General features: G+C 45.7%; 1 protein-coding gene and 1 pseudogene across 4 annotated transcripts in view; one reads left to right on the top strand and one right to left on the bottom strand.

Moving 5' to 3' along the window:
- Positions 1-19,745, top strand: part of Rpgrip1 (RPGR interacting protein 1) — a 32,432-nt gene that overhangs the window by 4,649 nt on the left and 8,038 nt on the right. Inside the window, exons 5-11 of one of the 4 annotated variants that reach the window (XM_087911870.1) lie at positions 2,932-3,384; positions 3,643-3,794; positions 4,788-5,130; positions 8,913-9,094; positions 9,330-9,533; positions 10,032-10,170; positions 17,987-18,087. In XM_087911870.1, the coding sequence (XP_087767996.1) occupies positions 2,932-3,384; positions 3,643-3,794; positions 4,788-5,130; positions 8,913-9,094; positions 9,330-9,533; positions 10,032-10,170; positions 17,987-18,087 (1,574 nt within the window). Of the gene's footprint in view, positions 1-2,931; positions 3,385-3,642; positions 3,795-4,787; positions 5,131-8,912; positions 9,095-9,329; positions 9,534-10,031; positions 10,171-17,983; positions 18,088-19,745 lie in introns of all 4 variants that reach the window. The other 3 variants (XM_087911869.1, XM_087911867.1, XM_087911868.1) reach the window with 3 other exon arrangements.
- Positions 16,473-16,683, bottom strand: LOC148120074 (Nuclear RNase P; annotated as a pseudogene).

Here is a 19,745-nt window from a genome sequence, read left to right as displayed (position 1 = left end):
GTGCTCTTAACCTCTGAGCCATCTCTCCAGTGCCAAGTATCTGATTTTTCTGGAGAATTTCAACAGGACCAGTGGTGCTTCCAGGTCACCCTAAGTGACTCTCTGGTGATGGTCTCCTTTCCTGTCAGTCATTTCTCCAACACAAGCCTGTCAGCCTCAAAGGCAGTTCTTGCCAGGTAATAGGTCTTTGTCACTCATTTTCTGTCATTCTTTCCTGTGATTTTTCTCTAAAATCTCTGTTGCAATACAAGGATGTTAGCAGAGGCAGGGGAGCTGTCTTCTCATGTCAGTTCAGGAACAGGGTCTGGTTTCTACCTTGAGTGTCCAGAAGCAGGCTTAGTTATTATGCTCAGTGTTGGGAGACATGACTTAACCCTCACCAAACTCACCACAGTCTGACATTTAAAGCAGAACACAAGTCACTATCCTCAACATAGGAGGAGCCACTGTGGACTGGATTTTCTTTTCTGGCAAAAGAGTCAGTCAGTCATAAGCCAGTTTCTCGTGAGCACAGCACTGGAGGTGTGTGGGGCTTACCACACCAGGGTGAGAGTTTGGTAAGGCTGCTGCCAAATAAAAAGGCAGTCCTCTGCTGGGTGGTAGTTGTGCACACCTTTAATCCCAGCACTTGGGAGCCAGAGACAGGCAGATCTCTGCGAGTTCAAGACCAGCCTGGTCTACAGAGTGAGTTCCAGGATAGCCAGGCCTACATAGAGAAACTGTCTCGAGGGGGGAAAAAAAAAAGGGTGATCCTCCCTTCAATTGAATCCTCCTGGGCAAACACCCTCACCTGTGTCTGAAGGTTGACTCCTCTGGGCAAACACCCTCACCTGTGTCTGAAGGTTTCTGCTTTCATTTTCTGTGCTTTGACCTCTGCCAAGGCAGAATAGTTTTCCCACGTATACCACTTAGTTGTGTCATTTGTTTTTTCTTTTGATTTCTCAAGACAGGGTTTTCTGGCTGTCCTGGAACTCACTCTGTAGACCAGAATGGCCTCCAACTCATAGAGATCCACCTGCCTCTGCCCGCCAAATTCTTGGATTAAAGGCGTGCACCACTGAACCTGAGACTTTTGCTGTATAATCTAGGCTGGCCTCAAACTTGCAATCCTCCTTTCTGTTTCCTCGTCCTGAGAGAATGGGCATTCAGTACCACATTTCCTTTTCTTTTTTAAAAGCATTTATATACTGTGTGTGTGTAACATGACACACTTATGGGATTAGAGGACAGCCTGCAGGAACTGGTTCTCTCCTTCCTTCTTGTAGGCTCTACAGATTCAAACTCAGGTCCTTAGGCAGTGAGCACACTTACCTGCTGTCTCATCTTGATAGCCTCTCTCCTGCCCACACTCACACACGAAGACACCGGGGCTGCTGCAGGGATGGCTCAGAAGTTAAGAACAGCTGTTGTTTTTGCAGAGGACCTGGTTTCAGTTCCCAGAACTCACAGGGAGGCCAACAACTATCTGTAACTCCAGTCCCAGGGGATCCACCAACCTCCTCTGTCCTTGTGAAAACATGGGGTATACATACATATATGCTGGCAGAGCACATAAAATGAAAATAAATAAATCTTAAACAATCTTTATTTATATCGGTGTTTTGCTGTCATGTATGTCTGTGCACCATGTTTGTGCCTGCAAAGATGAGAAGAGGGTGTCAATCCAATAGACCTGGTGTTTCAGACGGTGATGAGCTAGTGACTTTGTAGGTACGGGAATTAAGCTCAGTTCCTCCGGGAGGGCAGCCGTTGTTCTTATTGACCGGCCCAGCTCTCAGCTACCAGCACATCCCATTCTTTAACAAACGAGTTCGTTTTAGTTCCACTTACACGCACGCATTTATGGCGGTGTGGAAATATGCACATGTGTGCAGGTGCCCTCAGAATCCAGAAGAGAAGGCTGGAGCCCCTGGAGCTGGAGTTACAGGCGGCTGTGAGCCATCTGACATGGGTGCTGGGAATGAAACTCTGGAAGAGCAATGCTTGCTCTTAGCCATGGAACCATCCCTCCAGGCCAATAAACAAACAAACAATTAAATGAATAAACAAATGAATAATAAATAAACATTCTGATATACTCAGAAAATTTTTATTCTTTTGATTTAACTCTTTCTTTGTCTTCTTCCCCCACACTGAGACAGGGTTTCTCAGTATAGCCCTGGCTGTCCTGGTACTCACTCCATAGATCAGGCTGACCTTGAACTCGGAGATCTGCCTGCCTCTGCCTCTGAAGTGCTGGGATGAAAGGCCTGTGTCTCCATCGCCCGGCTAGATTTAACTTTTAAAGTAAGGTTTTCACCATCAACACACTGCAAGGATTCAGATGTCCTCATTGTTGGCCTTGGGGACAATGTGCAGATTCTGTCGGTCTCCAGGTCTTACATCCCACTGACAGCATTTTCATCCTCTTTCCTCTAAGTTTTCTTTCTTACATTTAAACTCATTACCCTTTGTTTCAAGGTGGATTTCTTGATCTCTTGTAATGAGATCAATGTTTGGACAGAGAACAAGCTCATAACTGAGCTGGCTCTAGGCAGCCTTTCCAGGTAGCCAGGGATGAAGTGATGAACACAGCCGCTTCTTACTCTTTCGAAGGCTAGCGGCACAATCCTTTGGAAACACAGTTTGAGAGTAACCTATGAATCCACAGGCCCCTGATGTGAGTTAATGTCATTAGTGTGATGCCTTGTATCTCCTGATTGCAGTGTTCCCTTCCCTGCCCCTCCTTGGCCTTTCCTATGAGGCAGGCAGTGGGCATTTGGTCTTGAGAATTCAAAACTTCTGGTTGTCATCATGTTGTTTTTCTTTTTGTGCTTTCTGAAATAATCTCAGCTTGGCCTTCCACGGTTTATGTTCCTCCCACTTATCCTCCGTACCCCAAGGATGAGCTCTCTACCTTTTAATGCATAGGCAGTGTTCTTCCCCCTGTAGAGCAGCTCAAAGATATTGCTTATGGCACTCGGCAACCGTCATTGTGTCTGGAGTCAAGGCCAGGCCACAGAGGTGAGGATGAAGTGGACATTTCCCTGCTGCATCAAAATGAGAATCTTTTTGAACTGCACATCCACCAGGCCTTCCTGACACCCGGTGCCCTCATACAGGCTGGAGATGCTCAGCCTACTACCTTCTGCACTTATTCCTTCTACGATTTTGAAACCCATTGCACCCCATTCTCTGTTGGGCCACAGCCCCTCTATGATTTCACCTCCCAGTTTGTAGTGCACACAGAGTCCCTTTTCTTGCACTACCTTCAAGAAACTTCAGTCCGGCTCGATCTCCATCAGGCCGTGGCGAGTGAGCATCACATCCTCGCAACTGGATGGATTTCACTTGACAAGGTGCTAGAGACCTTGGAGAAAGTCCATGGCTTGGCCACACTTACTGGTGAGTGCTTTTGGCTTCTTGTAGTACTTAGGACTAGAGGCTTTGGGAGAGCAAAGAAATTGCCAAAACCTGGAGCTGCTTTTTGGTATTCTCCCTTTCCCATCCTTTGCCCCCAGGCTGGCCCTGGACTCATGACAATCCTCCTGCTTCAGCCTCTCAAGTGCTGTGATGTCACGCACTACACCAGTCTGGCCTCTGCTCTACTCTTGACTTTTACTACACTCTGTTTTCCATGCCTTTCACGCTTTTGTCATTCAGGAGCTGGTGGAGAAGACTTGGGGGTGTTAGAGTACTGGATGAGGCTGCGTTTGCCGCTAAAATCCAGACTCCAGGCCTGCAATAAGCAAAAGAAAGCCCAGGCCTACCTGTCAGTCAATGCGCTTGGAGCTTGGAAGGCCTGGAAGGATGAGGTGAGAAAAAAGATGTACTTATGCATCTCAGGTCATCAGCCAGGCATCTCAGGTCATCAGCCAGGCAGCCCCTCGAGAGGTCTTGCTTTCCTGTTCCCTACGAGTGCTTGTGAATGTGAAAGCTGCTATAGCAAAGTCTGTCCAGATTCTTCCCATCGTTAAATGTGAGCAGAAATGAATTCCTGCCCATGGTTAGATACTTTTCTTTGTTGTGAACAAATCTGCTTTTCTCTATCATTCTCTTTATGGAGGTGTAATTTTTATTACATTTGGTGATTGGCACCGAAATGAAGGCGATCTCAGAGGGCTATGCCTTCAGATACTGGTGTCCAGCAGCAAAACTCAGATTCAGTTTTCCCATCCAGAGCTCCTACTCCACACTGACTTCAAGGTCAGTTCCACTTGTCAGCCTGTTTCTAGGTGTCTGGCCTGGCAGCTCCCTCTTCCTTCATTTTAGCGAGTTGGTGACCTTCCTGTCCTGTATGTCAGTCTTCACTAGAGCTGGAAATTTGGGGATCATTAACTTTCAAATATTCTTTTCACTCTAAGCATAGCTAGTGTTGCGATTACTGTAGCTTGCAGCCCTGTTCCCCAGGGAGCCTGTTGGGTTTCTGCCGTTTTGGTCATCACTGTCCTCTCTAAGCTTTAGTTCTCACTGCCATAGCTTCACTAACTTTCTATGGAATAAAATCTAATATTCAGTTAAAATGAATAAACAACATAAATTATTTATTGTGTTTGTACATGCCACGGTGTGCATGTAGAGGTTGCAGGACTATACGCAGGAGTCGTTCCTCTTTTCCTACTGTGTGGGAACTGGGATCAAAGCTTGCTCCCATCTCTCTATCGTGCAGCTTACCAGAGCCAGCCAGGGCCATGCAGACCATGGTCATCAGACGTCCTCATTACCTGGCAGATTAGGTTTCTAGGTCACTGTTCTCGCCTATAGCGGTGGCTCAGGCTGCCCTGAGTCCAAGATCAACATCTTTCCAGTCCAGATCCGAGACTCGGACACTTCGGAACGAACTGCGGATTGAAATCACCAGATGCTGCGGTCTCCGGAGCCGATGGCTGGAAACTCAGCCCAGCCCGTATGTCATGTATTGCTTCTTCACCTTTCCTGACCATGACACCACCATCATCCCAGCCAGCGACAGTCCACACTTTGCAGACCAGGCTCTGTTCCCAGTGCGTGTGACCTCTGACCTGGACCGGTATCTGAGGCGGGAAGCCCTGTCTATATACGTCTTCGATGATGAGGACTCAGAGCCCGGCTCCTATCTTGGCAGGGCTCACGTGCCCTTGCTGCCTCTTGCACAAAACAAACCCATCAAAGGTGGGCGTCGCCCCTCAGCGCTCTCTCTGCACCACCCCCATCCTCACTAGACTTTCTCTGCTCACTTAGAACAGTCGCTCTTCCATTTAAAAAGTAATTATCTTGGTTATGTGTGTGTGTGTGCATGATGTGACTCTATGAATGAGCGAGCCACCATTTGTACTTGGAGGCCAGGGGACAACTTTGCAGGGTCAGTTCTTTCCTTTCTTCCATCTTTACTTGAGTTCTGGAGACTGAATTCAGGTTCTTAGACTTGTGTGGCAAGCGCCTTTTCCTGCCGAGATGTGCTGGGCCAGAACAGTCTCTCTTAAGATCTGAAAGGATTCTGGGACATTATCAAGAGCAACAGAACAAAAGATTTACAACTGCCTTGCTCTTTAGCTCCTTCTAGCTGCTCAGTCAACCCGCAGCCTCTGAAAACCTTTGCCATTAATCCCAGCACTTGGGAGGCGAAGCACAGCCTGGTCTACATAGTGAGCCCCAGGCCATGGGGGGCTCTCTAGTGTAGACAGAGACTGCTCATTAGTTCCCGGCTGCCCAGACCCAGATAATCACACAGAAACTATACTACAACGCTGCTTGGCCCATTAGCTCAGGCTCTTTTTAACTAATTCCTATATCTTAAATTAACCCATTTCTATTAATCTGTGTATCACCACGAGATTGTGGCCTACCAGGAAGGTTCTGGTGTCTGTCTTCTTCAGCAGCTAAATGGCATCTCCCTGACTCCTCCTACTTTCTCTCTGTATCTCTGTTCAAATTTCCTGTCTGACTTTATTCTGCCCTGCCATAGGCCAAAGCAGCTTCTTTATTGACCAATGGTAGTAAAACATATTCACAGCATACAGAGGGAAATACTACATCATTTCCCCTTTTCTGTTTAAATAAAAAGGAAGGTTTTAACTTTAATATAGTAAAATTGCATATAACAAAACAGTTATCAAGAATTACAGTTATAATATTTCTTTGTGAGTCTAAAGTTTTATATCTAATTTATCTCTTAGCATAACTAAGAAAAATTATAACTGTCTTCAACTCTTCAAAGACCCTAGAAGAATATAATATTACCTAAGTAAACAGGAAGTACATTGTGAGCAACTTCCAAAATTCTAGAATTGACCGAGACATCTCACTACCTGGACAGTCACCCAAAGTTCTTCTGTAACGTTGGGGCATCCAATCTTCAGCCTACAAGCCCATAGTATCTGGCAGACTTTTTCATGAAGCAGAACGCTTGAAAGGTTGTTTCACCTTTAGACAAGTTCAGCAGCATTTCTGTGGGTCCTGCATACAGTTCATACAGCAAACAGTCCAGGCAAGAGCAGTTTCTTGTCCAAATGGCTAATCTTGCCACGATAACAATAAACTCCAAAAGGAGTTTCTTCAATGCCCATCATCTCAGAAGTAAATTCATGCTGCCAGGAGCAGATGTAGCTCATTCTCAAGAAAAGTCTAAGTCCTTGGGCTGGAGAGATGGCTCAGAGGTTAAGAGCATTGCCTGCTCTTCCAAAGGTCCTGAGTTCAATTCCCAGCAACCACATGGTGGCTCACAACCATCTGTAATGGGGTCTGGTGCCCTCTTCTGGCCTGCAGGCATACACACGGACAGAATATTGTATACATAATTAATAAATAAATAAATATTTTTTAAAAAGTCTAAGTTCTTAAAGCATTTTAAATGCCATATTCTTTGAAGTGTTGAAGATTATATAACTGAAATATATCTCTGTATATCTAGAAAACCTAACTAACATGACTACAAGTTTGACTATTATAAATGACTACCTATTAATCTGCAATTTTAATTATACATTTTATTTTAAAAATGAGCTGTATAAACATAATACTTTAAACAAGAGCAGAAATATACATATGACAAAATTGACCTTAAATTTGTATCAATAAACCAAAATCCATACCAATGCAAAGTATTCATTTCTATATCATATCCCCCTTTAAATGAAAACAGACATTTATAAACAATCATTTTGTGAGTTTGGGTGTAGTTTTCTCCAAACTGTTTCCTGCTGTTTGTTGGGTGAAGTTGTTTTTGGGGTTCACGGAGACCTTTTGGGGGGGATCTTGTTTCATCAAACCACATTAGCCTGGAAGAAATCCATAGGTTCTCATCTGTGAAAACAAAAGCAGAATATCTTTTCCAAAGCAACATATTAGACTCAAATTTTGAAGTCAAAATTATGTTTGTTTAACTTAGCAGCCCCCAGAATCAAATGTCTCTCTGCAGTCAAAAAATTCAAAGAAAACACAATAATGTACATAATCCAGACTCTGTGTATATTCCATCTTTATGTGGCTTATTTTTCTTTACTCCTTTAATCTATGACTGTCTGTACTCTTTTATATAACTTTTACCGTCTCTTTACATTTTAAAACTATTTCTTTCTATAACTGCTTATACCAGTTTTCTTTTTTCTTAAGCCAAGTACGTTTTTAGACACACTATGACCCTCCAGCGGTTTATTTCTGTCTGAATCTGTCTTTCTTGCACAGCCGTAATCCTTTTTCAATCACCGTTGTAAACTGTTGCAGGCAGAGCAGCTGTTTTGGCTGTTGGGTTCCACCCTGCTTGCTTTCCAACATGGCAGAGGTCCATTTACTGCCAGCTCTGGAAGCCATGTTTACCACCCAACTCTCGGAAGCCACCAAGTAACTTGCAGCATGCTGCCCATTCAAGTGTTCAGCCTCCTGAAAGAGCCAAATATAAACCAGGAAGCTGTCTCTCAAAGAAGCCACACACTTTTTGCTGCTAATGCTAAGTCAGGAAGCCTCTCTTAAAGGAGCCATGCCTCTGCTCCATGTCTGCCAGCAAACAGAGCCTACCTGAAAAAAAAATACAGCTACCAAGAAGGTGTGCTTGGTTCCCATTTTTGTTGATCTAGAAGCCTCTTTTTTTTTCTTTTCTTAAGCTTTCTTTAAGGTCTTATATGAATTCATATCTCAGAAAGGCTAGGCATTTCTTTGTCCAAAGACCAGTTTTGCCAAGAAGAAAACAAGCTCCAAGTGGAGTGTCTTTGGTGCCCAACAATATGGCAAGACCTTCCCTCACAAAAACCAAAACCAAACCGAACAACAACAACAAACTCTCCCATGCTGCCTAGTACTCGCCTTGTTTAAAGACTCGTTTCTTAGTGCAACTGGAGATCTGAGCAACCACTTTCAGAGCATCAGAGATGACAGTGGCAGACAAGGGCAAGCCAGCCTCAGGGGTCTGGAGCTGAGCTCTCTGCTGCCTTCATTCCTTGCTTACTCGGGGTTGTGGCTCTGGTTTCTGTCTGGAGAGGGTTGAAGCAGTGATTTCCAGATTTTCACTAACTGGTCCATATAGCCGGGATAGGCAGTGCCAACCATATTTACATGACTCTGAGTGCCTTTGGGAGTATGCGAAGCCTCTCTCTGGCCAGCATCATAGTTCTTTAAAAGACACTTCTGCCTAAGAGGAGAGGCAAGCCACCTACTAAGCAGGGCTTTGGAACAGGCAGAAACCTGCCACTCAGGAAAAAGCCACTTTGCTTGTATTCTTGGTACCACTTGCATAGGCGGTAGCTTTCTGGGGGTGGCCACAGCATAGTACATACTAGTGACAGGGAAGATGATTCTGTCACAGTCACCAGCTGAACAGGTGGCAGGCAAGCTGCACTCCTGCCCAAGCACCTTTTGATCATGTCTCTCTGAAACTGGGTTCCCCTATGATTTTCTCACTACACTGTTGTATTATGTTAATTTCATTTATGTTACAAATTTTATTTCTCTGTGTCTCTAAGGTGAATTCAATCTCATGGATTCTTCAGAGAAGTCCAGCGGATTCATCCAAGTGCAACTAGACTGGATGTCTCAGTACCGGCCTCCAGAGGCCCTGAAACCAGAAGCTGAGACGGAGGATGAGGACAACAAAGATGGTTTGGAGGCCTCAATCACAGAAGAACCGGCCCCTGCTCTTCCCCAGGTAACTAACTCTCTAGAACTCCCTGGACAGTGGATCTCTCTACACACGCGATAAAGCCAATTGGAGAGAAGAGTCTTAGGGCTGGAGTAAAGGAAACTCCTTTCATGAGCTGTGTGTAATCAGATGTAATCTAGAAGCTCCTGATGGACAGAACCTGAGGAGCAAGAGTCAGAGAGAAAGACAGACATGGAGCTGCCATTGCTTAAGGCTGTCTGTCTCTGATTTGTCTGTTCAGAACCAGATGGCATCTAGAGAGACTCCTATTGAGGCAGGCCAATATCACGTAAAGAGAAAATCTCCCCCAACAGCAGAAAGGCAGGCTAAAGAACACCAGATTGCATGCTACTCAAGAAGAAGGCACAGCCAAAGAACAGGTGTCCAAGGCAAGAACCGAATGGAATATCTGAGCCGTAACATCTTGAACGGAAATACACTACAGGTAAGACCCCAGAGACTCCAGAGAGCAGAACCTGTGCAGCCATCAGAGGGGAGGAGGGGCGAAGGCAGGAAGGGCACAGTGACTCATTTCTAAAGCCCCAGATGGTGGCCTCAGGTCAGCGCGATTTAACCCAGCACAATAATGCCACACACACTGTAACCGAGGCTTAGAACACTAATCCAATGTATGCTAGGCATTTCTTTAAAAGGGACAGAATTTTTAGAGTTGAAAGAGGCTAGTATTAAGAAAGAAGTGTAATCTGGGGGGGGTGATGGTGCACGCCTTTAATCCCAGCATTTGGGAGGCAGAGGCAGGCAGACCTTTATGAGTTAAAGGTCAGCTTGGTCTACAAAGTTCCAGGACAGGCAGGTGTGTTACAAGGAGAAACCCTGTCTCAAAAAACCCAAACCCAAACCAAACCAAAACGACAACAACAAAACAACAAAGACAAAAGAAATGTAAAATCTTGTGCCACTCATGTGTGTCCTTGCTCTCAAGCAGATGCACTACAGTGAACGGAAGTTCTCAGGGCTCCAGATGTCTGAGGATGATGACTTTAAATTTCAGGACAAGGAAGAGAAAACGCCGCCGTCTCATCCAGCTCCAAGACAGGAGACCCCCTCACCTCCTATAAATGGTATTGTCTTTCTAAGATCTAATTTTCTATTTCATCATTGAATTCTCTTCTTTTTATAGTATTTATTTTTATTACTTTCAATTATGTGTCATATGTGCCTACTGGTGAAGCAGCAGGTGCCTGTGGAGGCCAGAAACATGGAGTCTCGGTGCTGGGGCCTGAGCTCAGTCCTCCAGGAGACTGAGTGTTCTTAATCACCAACCCTCCAGCTACTGAATTACTTTCCTGTTGCTGTGATAAGACACCATGACCTGGGCAACTTTTAAATTTGTTTGTTTGAGGTAGGGTTTCTCTGTGTAGCCCTGGCTGTCCTGGAACTCGCTGTGTAGACCAGGCTGGCCTTGAACTCACAGAATCCTTCCTGACTCTGTCTCTGGAGTACAGGGAGGTACCATTCCTGACTGACCTAGGCAACTTTATAAAAAAGTTTCTTTGGGGCTTACAGTTTCAATGGATAAGTCCATGGTAAATAACACGAGCATCTCATCAGGCAGGCATGGTACTGAGAAGTAAGCTGAGAGCTCATGTCTTGAGATACAGTCATGAAGAGAGAGAAACACTGGGAATGGCCTGAGTCTTTTGAAACTTCAAAGTTGTCCCCAGGGACACACCTCCTCCAACAAGTCCACACCTGTACCTGCACCATCTGGAACTGCCCTCAGGCAAGGGTCTGGGGGGTAAAGAACACACGGAGACGCGGGTCACTCTTTAAGCAAGAATGCCAATTTAATGTGTTCCGGGACATCTTATATAGTGCTCTCCTTGGCTAGTGGCCACGCCCTAGCTCTCAGAATTTTCCACTGCAAGCCACCAGAAACCACTTCCTCGTTATCAGGAACTCTTGAGGGTTTCATGCTTAGAGCAGCTACAAGCATAGAAAAACAAGTTATTTACCTCCAGCAGGTAAAATGTCATAGAAAGTTCAGGGTCTAAGGATCTATAGATCCCAACACACACCTCCTAATCTTTCCTAAACAGCCTCACCAACTGGGGATCAAACCTATGGCCCTTTGGAGACCATTTTTATTCAAACCACCACACAATGATTAACAGTTAATAGAAAACTATTAAAGTTCCTAAGTCTTTCCTACATTAAAAGTGTGAGAAATTAGTCCAACGCAGGCTTGAATTCTCAAAGGAAGGTACTTTTCTATACATGTATAGCTAGCAAGCAAGCTAGTGTAGTTTCCCTAGAACTTGGCAACGAATGTCTACAAAGAAATAAGAGGGGTTTAGAGGTTCATTTGTGGGCACGAGATTCCAGCTGGGCTGGGGAGACATCTCATGGTTGAGAATCTTGGCTGCTCCTCTAGAGGACCTTGGTTTGATTCTCACCGCTCACAACCATCTGGAATCTCAGTTCCAGAGACTTGAACACTCTTTTCTGGCCTCTGTGCACACCTGGCATTCACATGGTATGTAGACATATAGATAGGGTTTGGGAATTAAACCTGGGTCCTCTGCAAGAGCAACATATGGTCTTAACTGCTAAGCTCTCTGACCCCTTACTGTTTTTAGAAACAGATTATATACCATAGTTCCATAAGCACCAGATTAGTTTCAAAATAGGAAATTATCCAGGTTTGGTGGCCTAAGCTTTTAATCCCAGCACTCCAGAGGCAGAGGTTGGTGGACCATTATGAGAACAAGGCCAACTTGAGATACATAGAGTATACCAGGCCAGCCAGGGATACACAGCGAGACCCTGACTCAGAAAAATTCAACATAGGCAATCAACTTAATATGCCATAGCATTAAAGTTTAATTTGTGCTTTGAGATCATTTCGTTATTTTGAGTAAAAGCATTACAAAGTACACCTTCCGTTCCTAATAAAAATTCTCAGAAACCTAGGAATAGAAGGAAATTACTTTGAATGACTAAAGTATAGTAATAAAACCCATAGCAAGCATCCTATTCGGAGGTAACCCTTGAAGGCTGAAAACAGGGTGTCCATTTCTATTGTTCCTATTGAACATTATAGTAGAGATTAGTTTTTTGGAGACAAGGTTTCTCTGTCTGTTCTGGCTGTCCTGGAACATACAATATACATCTACAGACAAGGCTGGTGTTCAGCTAAGAGATCTGTTTGTTACTGCCCCCGTGTATGGACATTAAACATACACACAACCATGCCTGGCATAATGCAGATTCTAACCAGTGAAACAAGGTGAGGAAAAACAGTAAAAATTACACAGCCTGGAAATCAAATAGGCTTATCTTTATTTGCAGTTGAAAAATCATGTTTGTAAGAAATCATTAAAAAAAAATCTACAAAAGGGGTGGCGGGAGAGAGAGCCTAGTTCAGCAAATGACTGATTGACTAAAATCAACCATATTTTCACACATTAACAATGAACTATCCAAAGAGGAGATCCAGGAGACAGTTTTTTTCACACCGTCATAAGAAAGAACTAAATATTTGGTGGTAGACTTGACAAAAGAAATCTAAGACCTGTGCATCAAAGACTACAGATCCTCAGGAAGGCAGTCGGAGTGACTTAGGTAAAATCATTAACCTGAGCCCTTAGTTTGACCCCAAGAATCTAGATAAAAGCTAATGATTCATCTCTGTAATTCTAGCACCCCTAAACAGCAAGATGGGAGGCAAAGACAGAATTATTTGGAGTCTCTTGTGTGAGACCCTGCCTCAAAAACAAGATGGAAGTAAAGAACTCACTCCCAATAAATAAATAAATTTTTTTCTAAAAAGTAATTGGAGTAATTGAAGGGGAATTTCCAGTTCAGAGAATGGTACCATCCACACTTAACATAAGGTTTCCCCTAGCCTGGGCATGATGGTGCACACCGTTAATCCCCATACTAAGGAGGCAAAGACCAATGGCTTTCTGTAAGTTCTAGTTCATCTTGGTCTACATGATGAGTTTCAGGTCAGCCAGGGTTACAGAGGGAGAGACCCTTGCTCAAAAAACGTAAAGGAAAACACTAGGGGAGTCCCGTCAGTCAGGATAATCCCCCACAGACCATCTCCCAGGTGATTCAAGACCCTGTCTGTGGACATTTAACATTAAACATCATGTGTAATTTTTTTTTAAAGAGCAAGCTTCACATAGCCCACACTAGCCTTGAACTTACTACGTAGCTGAGGATAACCCCAAACTCAAGATTTCCCTGCTTTCCCACCCGAGGGGCTGGGATTACAGTCATGAGCCACTTTGTCTGTGTCTCTGCCACAAAGGTCTACCTCAGCAGAAGGGCACCTATACTCTAGTGTGGCAGTTACATGTGAGAGGTGCAGAGATGTCCCTGGGATGTGTCACACCCCACACAGACACACATACGTCACAGTGCTTGCTTTTCCTTAGTGTGTTCATTTTCTTCAAGCCTCTAGAGAGACTACTAGCCTGCCTGCCTAATTTCTTTCATTTTTCTATAAATTTTAATTTTTAAAATTTTATTTTATGTGGATGCATGTTTTGTTTGTATGTTTGTCTGTGTACCACATGATACATGGTACTCACAATAATCAGAAGAGGGTATTATACTCCCCTAGAATTGGAGTTACAGATGATTGACAACTGATCTGCCAGTGCTGGGAATTGAACTCAGGTCTTCTGGAAGAGGAGCCAGTGCCTATAACTAAACCATCTCTCCACCCCATACTTTTTTTTCTTATATGGACAAACATGTAATTGGGGGGCTAGCTTACAGTTTCAGAGGTTTAGTTCATTTAGTCTCATCATGGTGGGTGGCAGGCAGGCAGACATGGTGCTGTAAAAGGAAAGCTACAGGCAACAGGAAGGGAACAGTGTTCTACACTGTGTGTGGCTTGAGCAAGAGAGACCTCAAAGACCGCCCCCACAGTGACACACTTCCTCCAACAAAGGAGACTACATCTACTCCAACAGAGCTACACTTCCTAATAGTGCCACATTCCACTCTCTGGTTCCCCCCCAAAAAGTGTATAGCTATATCATAATGCAAAAATGCATTCAGTCCAACTTTAAAAGTCCCCATAGACTATCACAGTCTGAAACTTATTTAAAAGTCTCTTCTGAGAATCATGCAATCTCTTAACTACAATTACCTGTAAAATCAAATCAAAAAGCAGATCACATACTTCCAACATACTTCCAACAAATATGGCAGACCATTTCAAAATGCAGAGAAGGGAACATAGTGAGGAAATACTGGACCAAAGCAAGACCGAAAACCAGCTGGGCAAACTCCCACCTCTGCATCTCCACCCATGTCTGATATCAAAGTGATCTTCAACTTTGTTGACTGAAACACACTTCGCTCTCTTGGGCTGTTTGCACTCCCTGTTAGCAGCTCCCCCTCAGCAGGTATCCCATTGCTCTGGCATCTCCAACATTTTGGGGTCTCAAAGACAGTCCAGGCTTCAGCTTCACAACGTCACACAATAGCCCCTCTGAGCCTCGATGCCAGGAAACCCCTGCCACATCCCTGACCTCGGCGGCTTTCCTTAGTAACAGAGGGAGATTCCATAACACCTTTCTTCTATTCTGAGTCTAAAACCAGAACCATGCAGTCTAATCTGCGAAATTCTTCTGCTTGCTGGTTCTGGAATCTGACTCCCTCTCCACCCCACCCTTTCCCTTTTCCTCCCTCGTCCCTCTCCCACTTCCCTCCATGAGGGGCACATCCTGACCAGCAGGAATGAACGCCACCAAAAACGAGAATTCCTTCCCTGGTCACATCTTTATTCGGAGCCCTTTGATTGAGGAAAATTGGGGGAAGGGAAGATAGAGCAGGGACGAGAGAAAGCTTAGAGAGAGCGTTGGGCCCCGAGGCAGCTGCTTTTAAACAGTGGAGAGGCTTGAACGCTGTCCTGATTGGTTAATGCCATTCTGCTGTTCTGAGCATGTGCAAGCAAGGGTGCAGGCAAGGGTGCTCAGCCCCACGTGGCTAAGCCAGGTATACCTCCAAACTGCAGGACCAACCTGTGCCTCCAGGTGGCTCCCAACAGCTCCCCCTATTAATGTCTTTAAGAGCAATAAGGCAAAACTATTTTCCAATCTGGTCCCCACCTCATGATGTGTGGACTGATTAAAGAAAAGAAAAGCAAGACACACCCTTCCCGTGCAATGGGACACTACCCTGGGAGTGCTAGGGCTGTGTCTGCACACCCTCCGCCTATGCATACCTTCCTCTATACCGTGGGATTATCTGGTCCCTAGAGGGTACTAAGGCTATGCATGGCTAATTGTCTATGAGCTCCTTTGAAGCTGAGAGTCAAACTTGGGGTGAGGATACACATACCAAGGCTGCCAAGGCCTGTGCCACAAAGACCTTGTCCCACCTCACTTGGGCTAGCAGGTAGCACACCAATCAAAGACATACAGCTCTTCCACCTATACACAGCATGCCAAGAATATCTCTGCTCCCACCCATTCCTAAGGAAGGAAAAGGCAAAATAGAGTCAGTCAGAAAATTGTTAAGAGATAAGAGGTTGCACAGGGTGCTGCTCAAGTCGATGGTGTGAAACAGCTGCTCTTGACACTGCCCAGAGGGTCATCTCTGCTGTCTCCGCATGAATCTTCCACAGCAGGACACTCAGCATCCACTGGGTCATCTTCTTTATCTCTCTTGTCAGTCTCGCTGGCATCCAGATGTATGTCAGCATTCCTAGAAAAACATAAACAAAACTCTCCTCCCAAATAAACATTTAAGAGTACTAAAAACTCTCAGTGTAAAAATTCAGCACAATCAGTACTGGAAGTAGGCTGGTTTTGAACTTAGAGACCTGTAGGTCTCTGCTTCAAAAAGCAAATCTTGTTTGCCTGTACCAGCAAAATTTTGAATTAAAAATTAAGTGTAAAGAATGCAAGAGAAATCCTTTCTCTGGGGGAAGCTGTCACTGGTAGACCCCCTCTTTGTCTAATAACCAAAACAGTTGTCACTGGGAATTGAACTCATGACCTTTGGAAGAGCAGTCAGTGCTCTTAACCTCTGAGCCATCTCTCCAGCTCCCCTATTCAGATGGAAAAACATCTAGGTAGCATTGTTTTATTCCACCCGTTGCCAGAGGCAATAGGTAATGGTAACTAGGTTGACGCGCCTTTATTATGATAATTAGGACCAGTTCTTTGAGGGAAAATGGACGTCGGCATTCGATCTGACTACTTCCTGCTGACAAAGGGACGTTGTGAATTTTTGGGGGATAAATGTTTTTATCTGACTGAATTTTTGGCGACAAATGTTTTTATCTGACTGAATTTTTGGCGACCGTGGCTGTGAGCGGCAGCGGCGGCTGCCACAACTCCGCCTCTGAGGCCCATTATGGCACGCTCCGCATGGCCCTGCCCCGGGCCGTGCGCGGGCTCGCCGTTTCACCTCAGGCAATGAACTCGCACCGCCGGCTGTGAGTCTTTTTCAAGCTCCGGCGAGGGGGGGGGGCTCTCCTGCCGGTCGGCCGGTGCACGTGTGGAGGGCCCGGTTAGGGCCGCGGGGGGCCCCAGTCTCAGACCTTCCCAGGGGCCGGGGAGTGACGAGCACTCAGCACGTGGCCCCGCCAGTGAGCTTCCTCCATCCGCCCATGTTGCTATGGAAACGCGGTTCAGCGTTTGGCCCCTCTCCGTCTTTAGGTCTTTAGCGGCGCTGCTGCTCACCACGCAGCTTCCGCCTCTGCCTCCCGAGTGCTGGGATTAAAGGCGTGCGCCACCACCGCCTGGCCGCTTCCTCAATCAAAATTAAAGTTTTCTGTACGTGAGAGTCAGAGACTGAGCTCTCTAAACAAAATTAGGCGAAAATCACCTCCAAAAGCTCTGTGGCTCTTTAAGAACAGGAAAGGCAGTCTTCAAGCATGATCAAACTCGCCTCCCTACGAGACTGTTGCCTCTGAGTCTCTAACAGCGAGTACGCAGGTGGACGGAGAGGGAGTGGAAGCCGCGGTCTCCCGTACCCCATCGTCCTCATAGTCCCGCCTTAGTTACCTCGCCTTTTTTGCTGCTGTTCACACTCCTCCTGCACTGAACTTAAGGGATTTTTCTTCCCCGTTGCTTTTTGTACCTTCTTTCAGATACCTTAACTTTGATTTTTTTTGTATTTTCTTTTCTTTTTAGGCCTATCCTTTTTTCATTTCTTTTCCTCCCCTTTCTGGAGGATTTAACTGACGTCACTCACCGCTCCACGTGTTCAGAGTTCTGAAATTCACGGCTCTCTGTCCTGGTGTCTGATTTCGGCTTTTTCTCCCGGGCTTTCAGCGCGTTGCTGGGCGCTTCCTTCTCAGGGTCCCCCGGCGTAGTTGTCAGGGTCCCTCGGCGTCTCGGGGCTTCGAGCACCAGTTGCGGGGCGCATCCTGACCAGCAGGAATGAACGCCACCAAAAACGAGAATTCCTTCCCTGGTCACATCTTTATTTGGAGCCCTTTGATTGAGGAAAATTGGGGGAAGGGAAGATAGAGCAGGGACGAGAGAAAGCTTAGAGAGAGCGTTGGGCCCCGAGGCAGCTGCTTTTAAACGGTGGAGAGGCTTGAACGCTGTCCTGATTGGTTAATGCCATTCTGCTGTTCTGAGCATGTGCAAGCAAGGGTGCAGGCAAGGGTGCTCAGCCCCACATGGCTAAGCCAGGTATACCTCCAAACTGCAGGACCAACCTGTGCCTCCAGGTGGCTCCCAACACCTCCATTCTCCTTCTCTCCTTTTCTCTGTTCATCCCTCCCCCCCACCCCCCGCAATGCACCCTGTGACAACAGACTTCTGAATCTTGGAAGTGTGGAGTTTGATGCTGAAGTTAACGTGATCAGACAGGGGAACTGGTGTGGGCACTGACTCTTTGCGTGGAGTGGAGGAAGTGTTTTGAATGTGTTCTGCAATTCAACCTCTCCTCTAGCAGATCAAGAATCCTCTGGACAAGCTTCTGAAGTGAGTGAAGCCCAGACTCTCGACAGTGATGACATCATAGTGACACCCCAGTCTCAGTCGTGTCCCAAAGCTGTAAGTACCTGTGGTGACCATTGCCTGTTAGAGGAGAGTAACGGGTAACAGAGCGCTGAGTGGCTGCACGTGGTGACGTCTGCTGCAGTGATGCAGGCTTCCCTTTCTGTGGCCTTGTTGACACCCAGCTCAGCTGAGGTCATTTTTCAGGTTAGCAGACTTCACGGAGGAGATGGAGACTGGAAGAAAGGAAGGTTTTCTTCGTGGAGTAATGGCGAATCAATCCCACACCAGTTAGGTTTTAAAGGGGGTATTTATTTTGGGGGGTAAAACTTACACACACACAAACCGTCAGGGAAGGAGCCTAGTCACTGGAGCAGCAGCCGGAACCAAGCACCAGAACCAAGAGGCAGAGCCGAGACTTGCCGCTCTTTTTTAAAGAGAAATATACCACGCCCCAGTGGGCTCGTACTTCAGTGACTATTGGCTGAAGGAGCGGAAGGTACTTCTGCAGCAGTGGAGGGCTCAGAAAAATGTTTCAGTTTCTGCAGTTTTTGACCCCTCTTCCTCTTCTTCCTCTCTCTCTCTCTTTCTCTTCCCCACCTCGCTCGGTCTCTTTCCTTGTGCATCAGGATGTACTTGCTTCTCCAGCACCTCACCTATGTGCTGCATGCTCTCTGCCATAATTATAATGGACTAAGCCTTTGAAACTGTAAGCAAGCCTCTTCTTGTAAGAGTTGCCTTGGTGGGGTTGGTGAGATGGCTCAGTGGTTAACAGCACTGGCCACTCTTCCAGAGGAACTGGGTTCAATTCCCAGTACCCACACGGTAGGTCACAATTGTCTATAACTCCTGTTTCAGGGGATTTGACACCCTTACTGTGTATATGTATATGCATGTGGGCAAAACATCAAAGTACATAAGATACATATAAATATAGAAGAGTTGCCTTGGACATGGTGTCTGTTCACAATGGTCTCACTATCTCTCTGAGGCTGGCCTGGAAATTCACAGAGATCCTCCTGCCTCTGCCTCCCGAGGGCTGGGACTAAAGTTATGTACCACCATGTCCAGCTCATTCCTTCCTTTTAACTGATAATCAGTATTCAATTAGAGGGATATATGACCTTTAATTTAGACAGAATTCTACTGGGTATTGCTGACTGAGCTTCCGTGCCGTGTGCCACACACATGTTGGATGTTCATCATCTTACATCACCCTCAACTGCTCATTCTCCTTACAAGTGATTATGGAATGCTCACTTTAGCAGCGGGCTCTGGGCACACAGAATGATTAATGAGTCAGGCTCGGTCCTCTCCCTTGTTTTGTTTTGTTTGAGACAGGAGCTCATACTGAAGCCCAAACTTGCATCAGACTTTTTTTGTAGCAGCCAGGCCTAATCCTCCTGAGTTCTGGGATTTCAGGCATGAACTACCCACACTTGCTTTGGTCCCTGTTTTGTTTTGTTTTGTTTTGTTTTGGTTAAGTTTTGTCAACTTGATACAAAATAGAATCACCTGCAACAAGGGAGCCTCAACGGAATAATTCCCTCCATCAGAGTGGTCTGTATGTGGGTCATTTTCTTGATCTCTCTCCTTAACTTAGGGTTGGGAGGCTGAGAGGTTCATAGTGTTGAGATCCAGCCTTGAACTTGCCTTGTGGTCTATGAGCATAGAGGTCCTATTGGTGGGAGAAGCCCATGAACATTGTGGTGGGG

The sequence above is a fragment of the Myodes glareolus genome, chromosome 12, assembly GCF_982192425.1.
Source record: "Myodes glareolus chromosome 12, mMyoGla1.1, whole genome shotgun sequence".
NCBI classification, from domain to species: domain Eukaryota; kingdom Metazoa; phylum Chordata; class Mammalia; order Rodentia; family Cricetidae; genus Myodes; species Myodes glareolus.
Note: the sequence above shows the minus strand (reverse complement) of the source record. Positions and strands in the feature narration are given on the sequence as shown.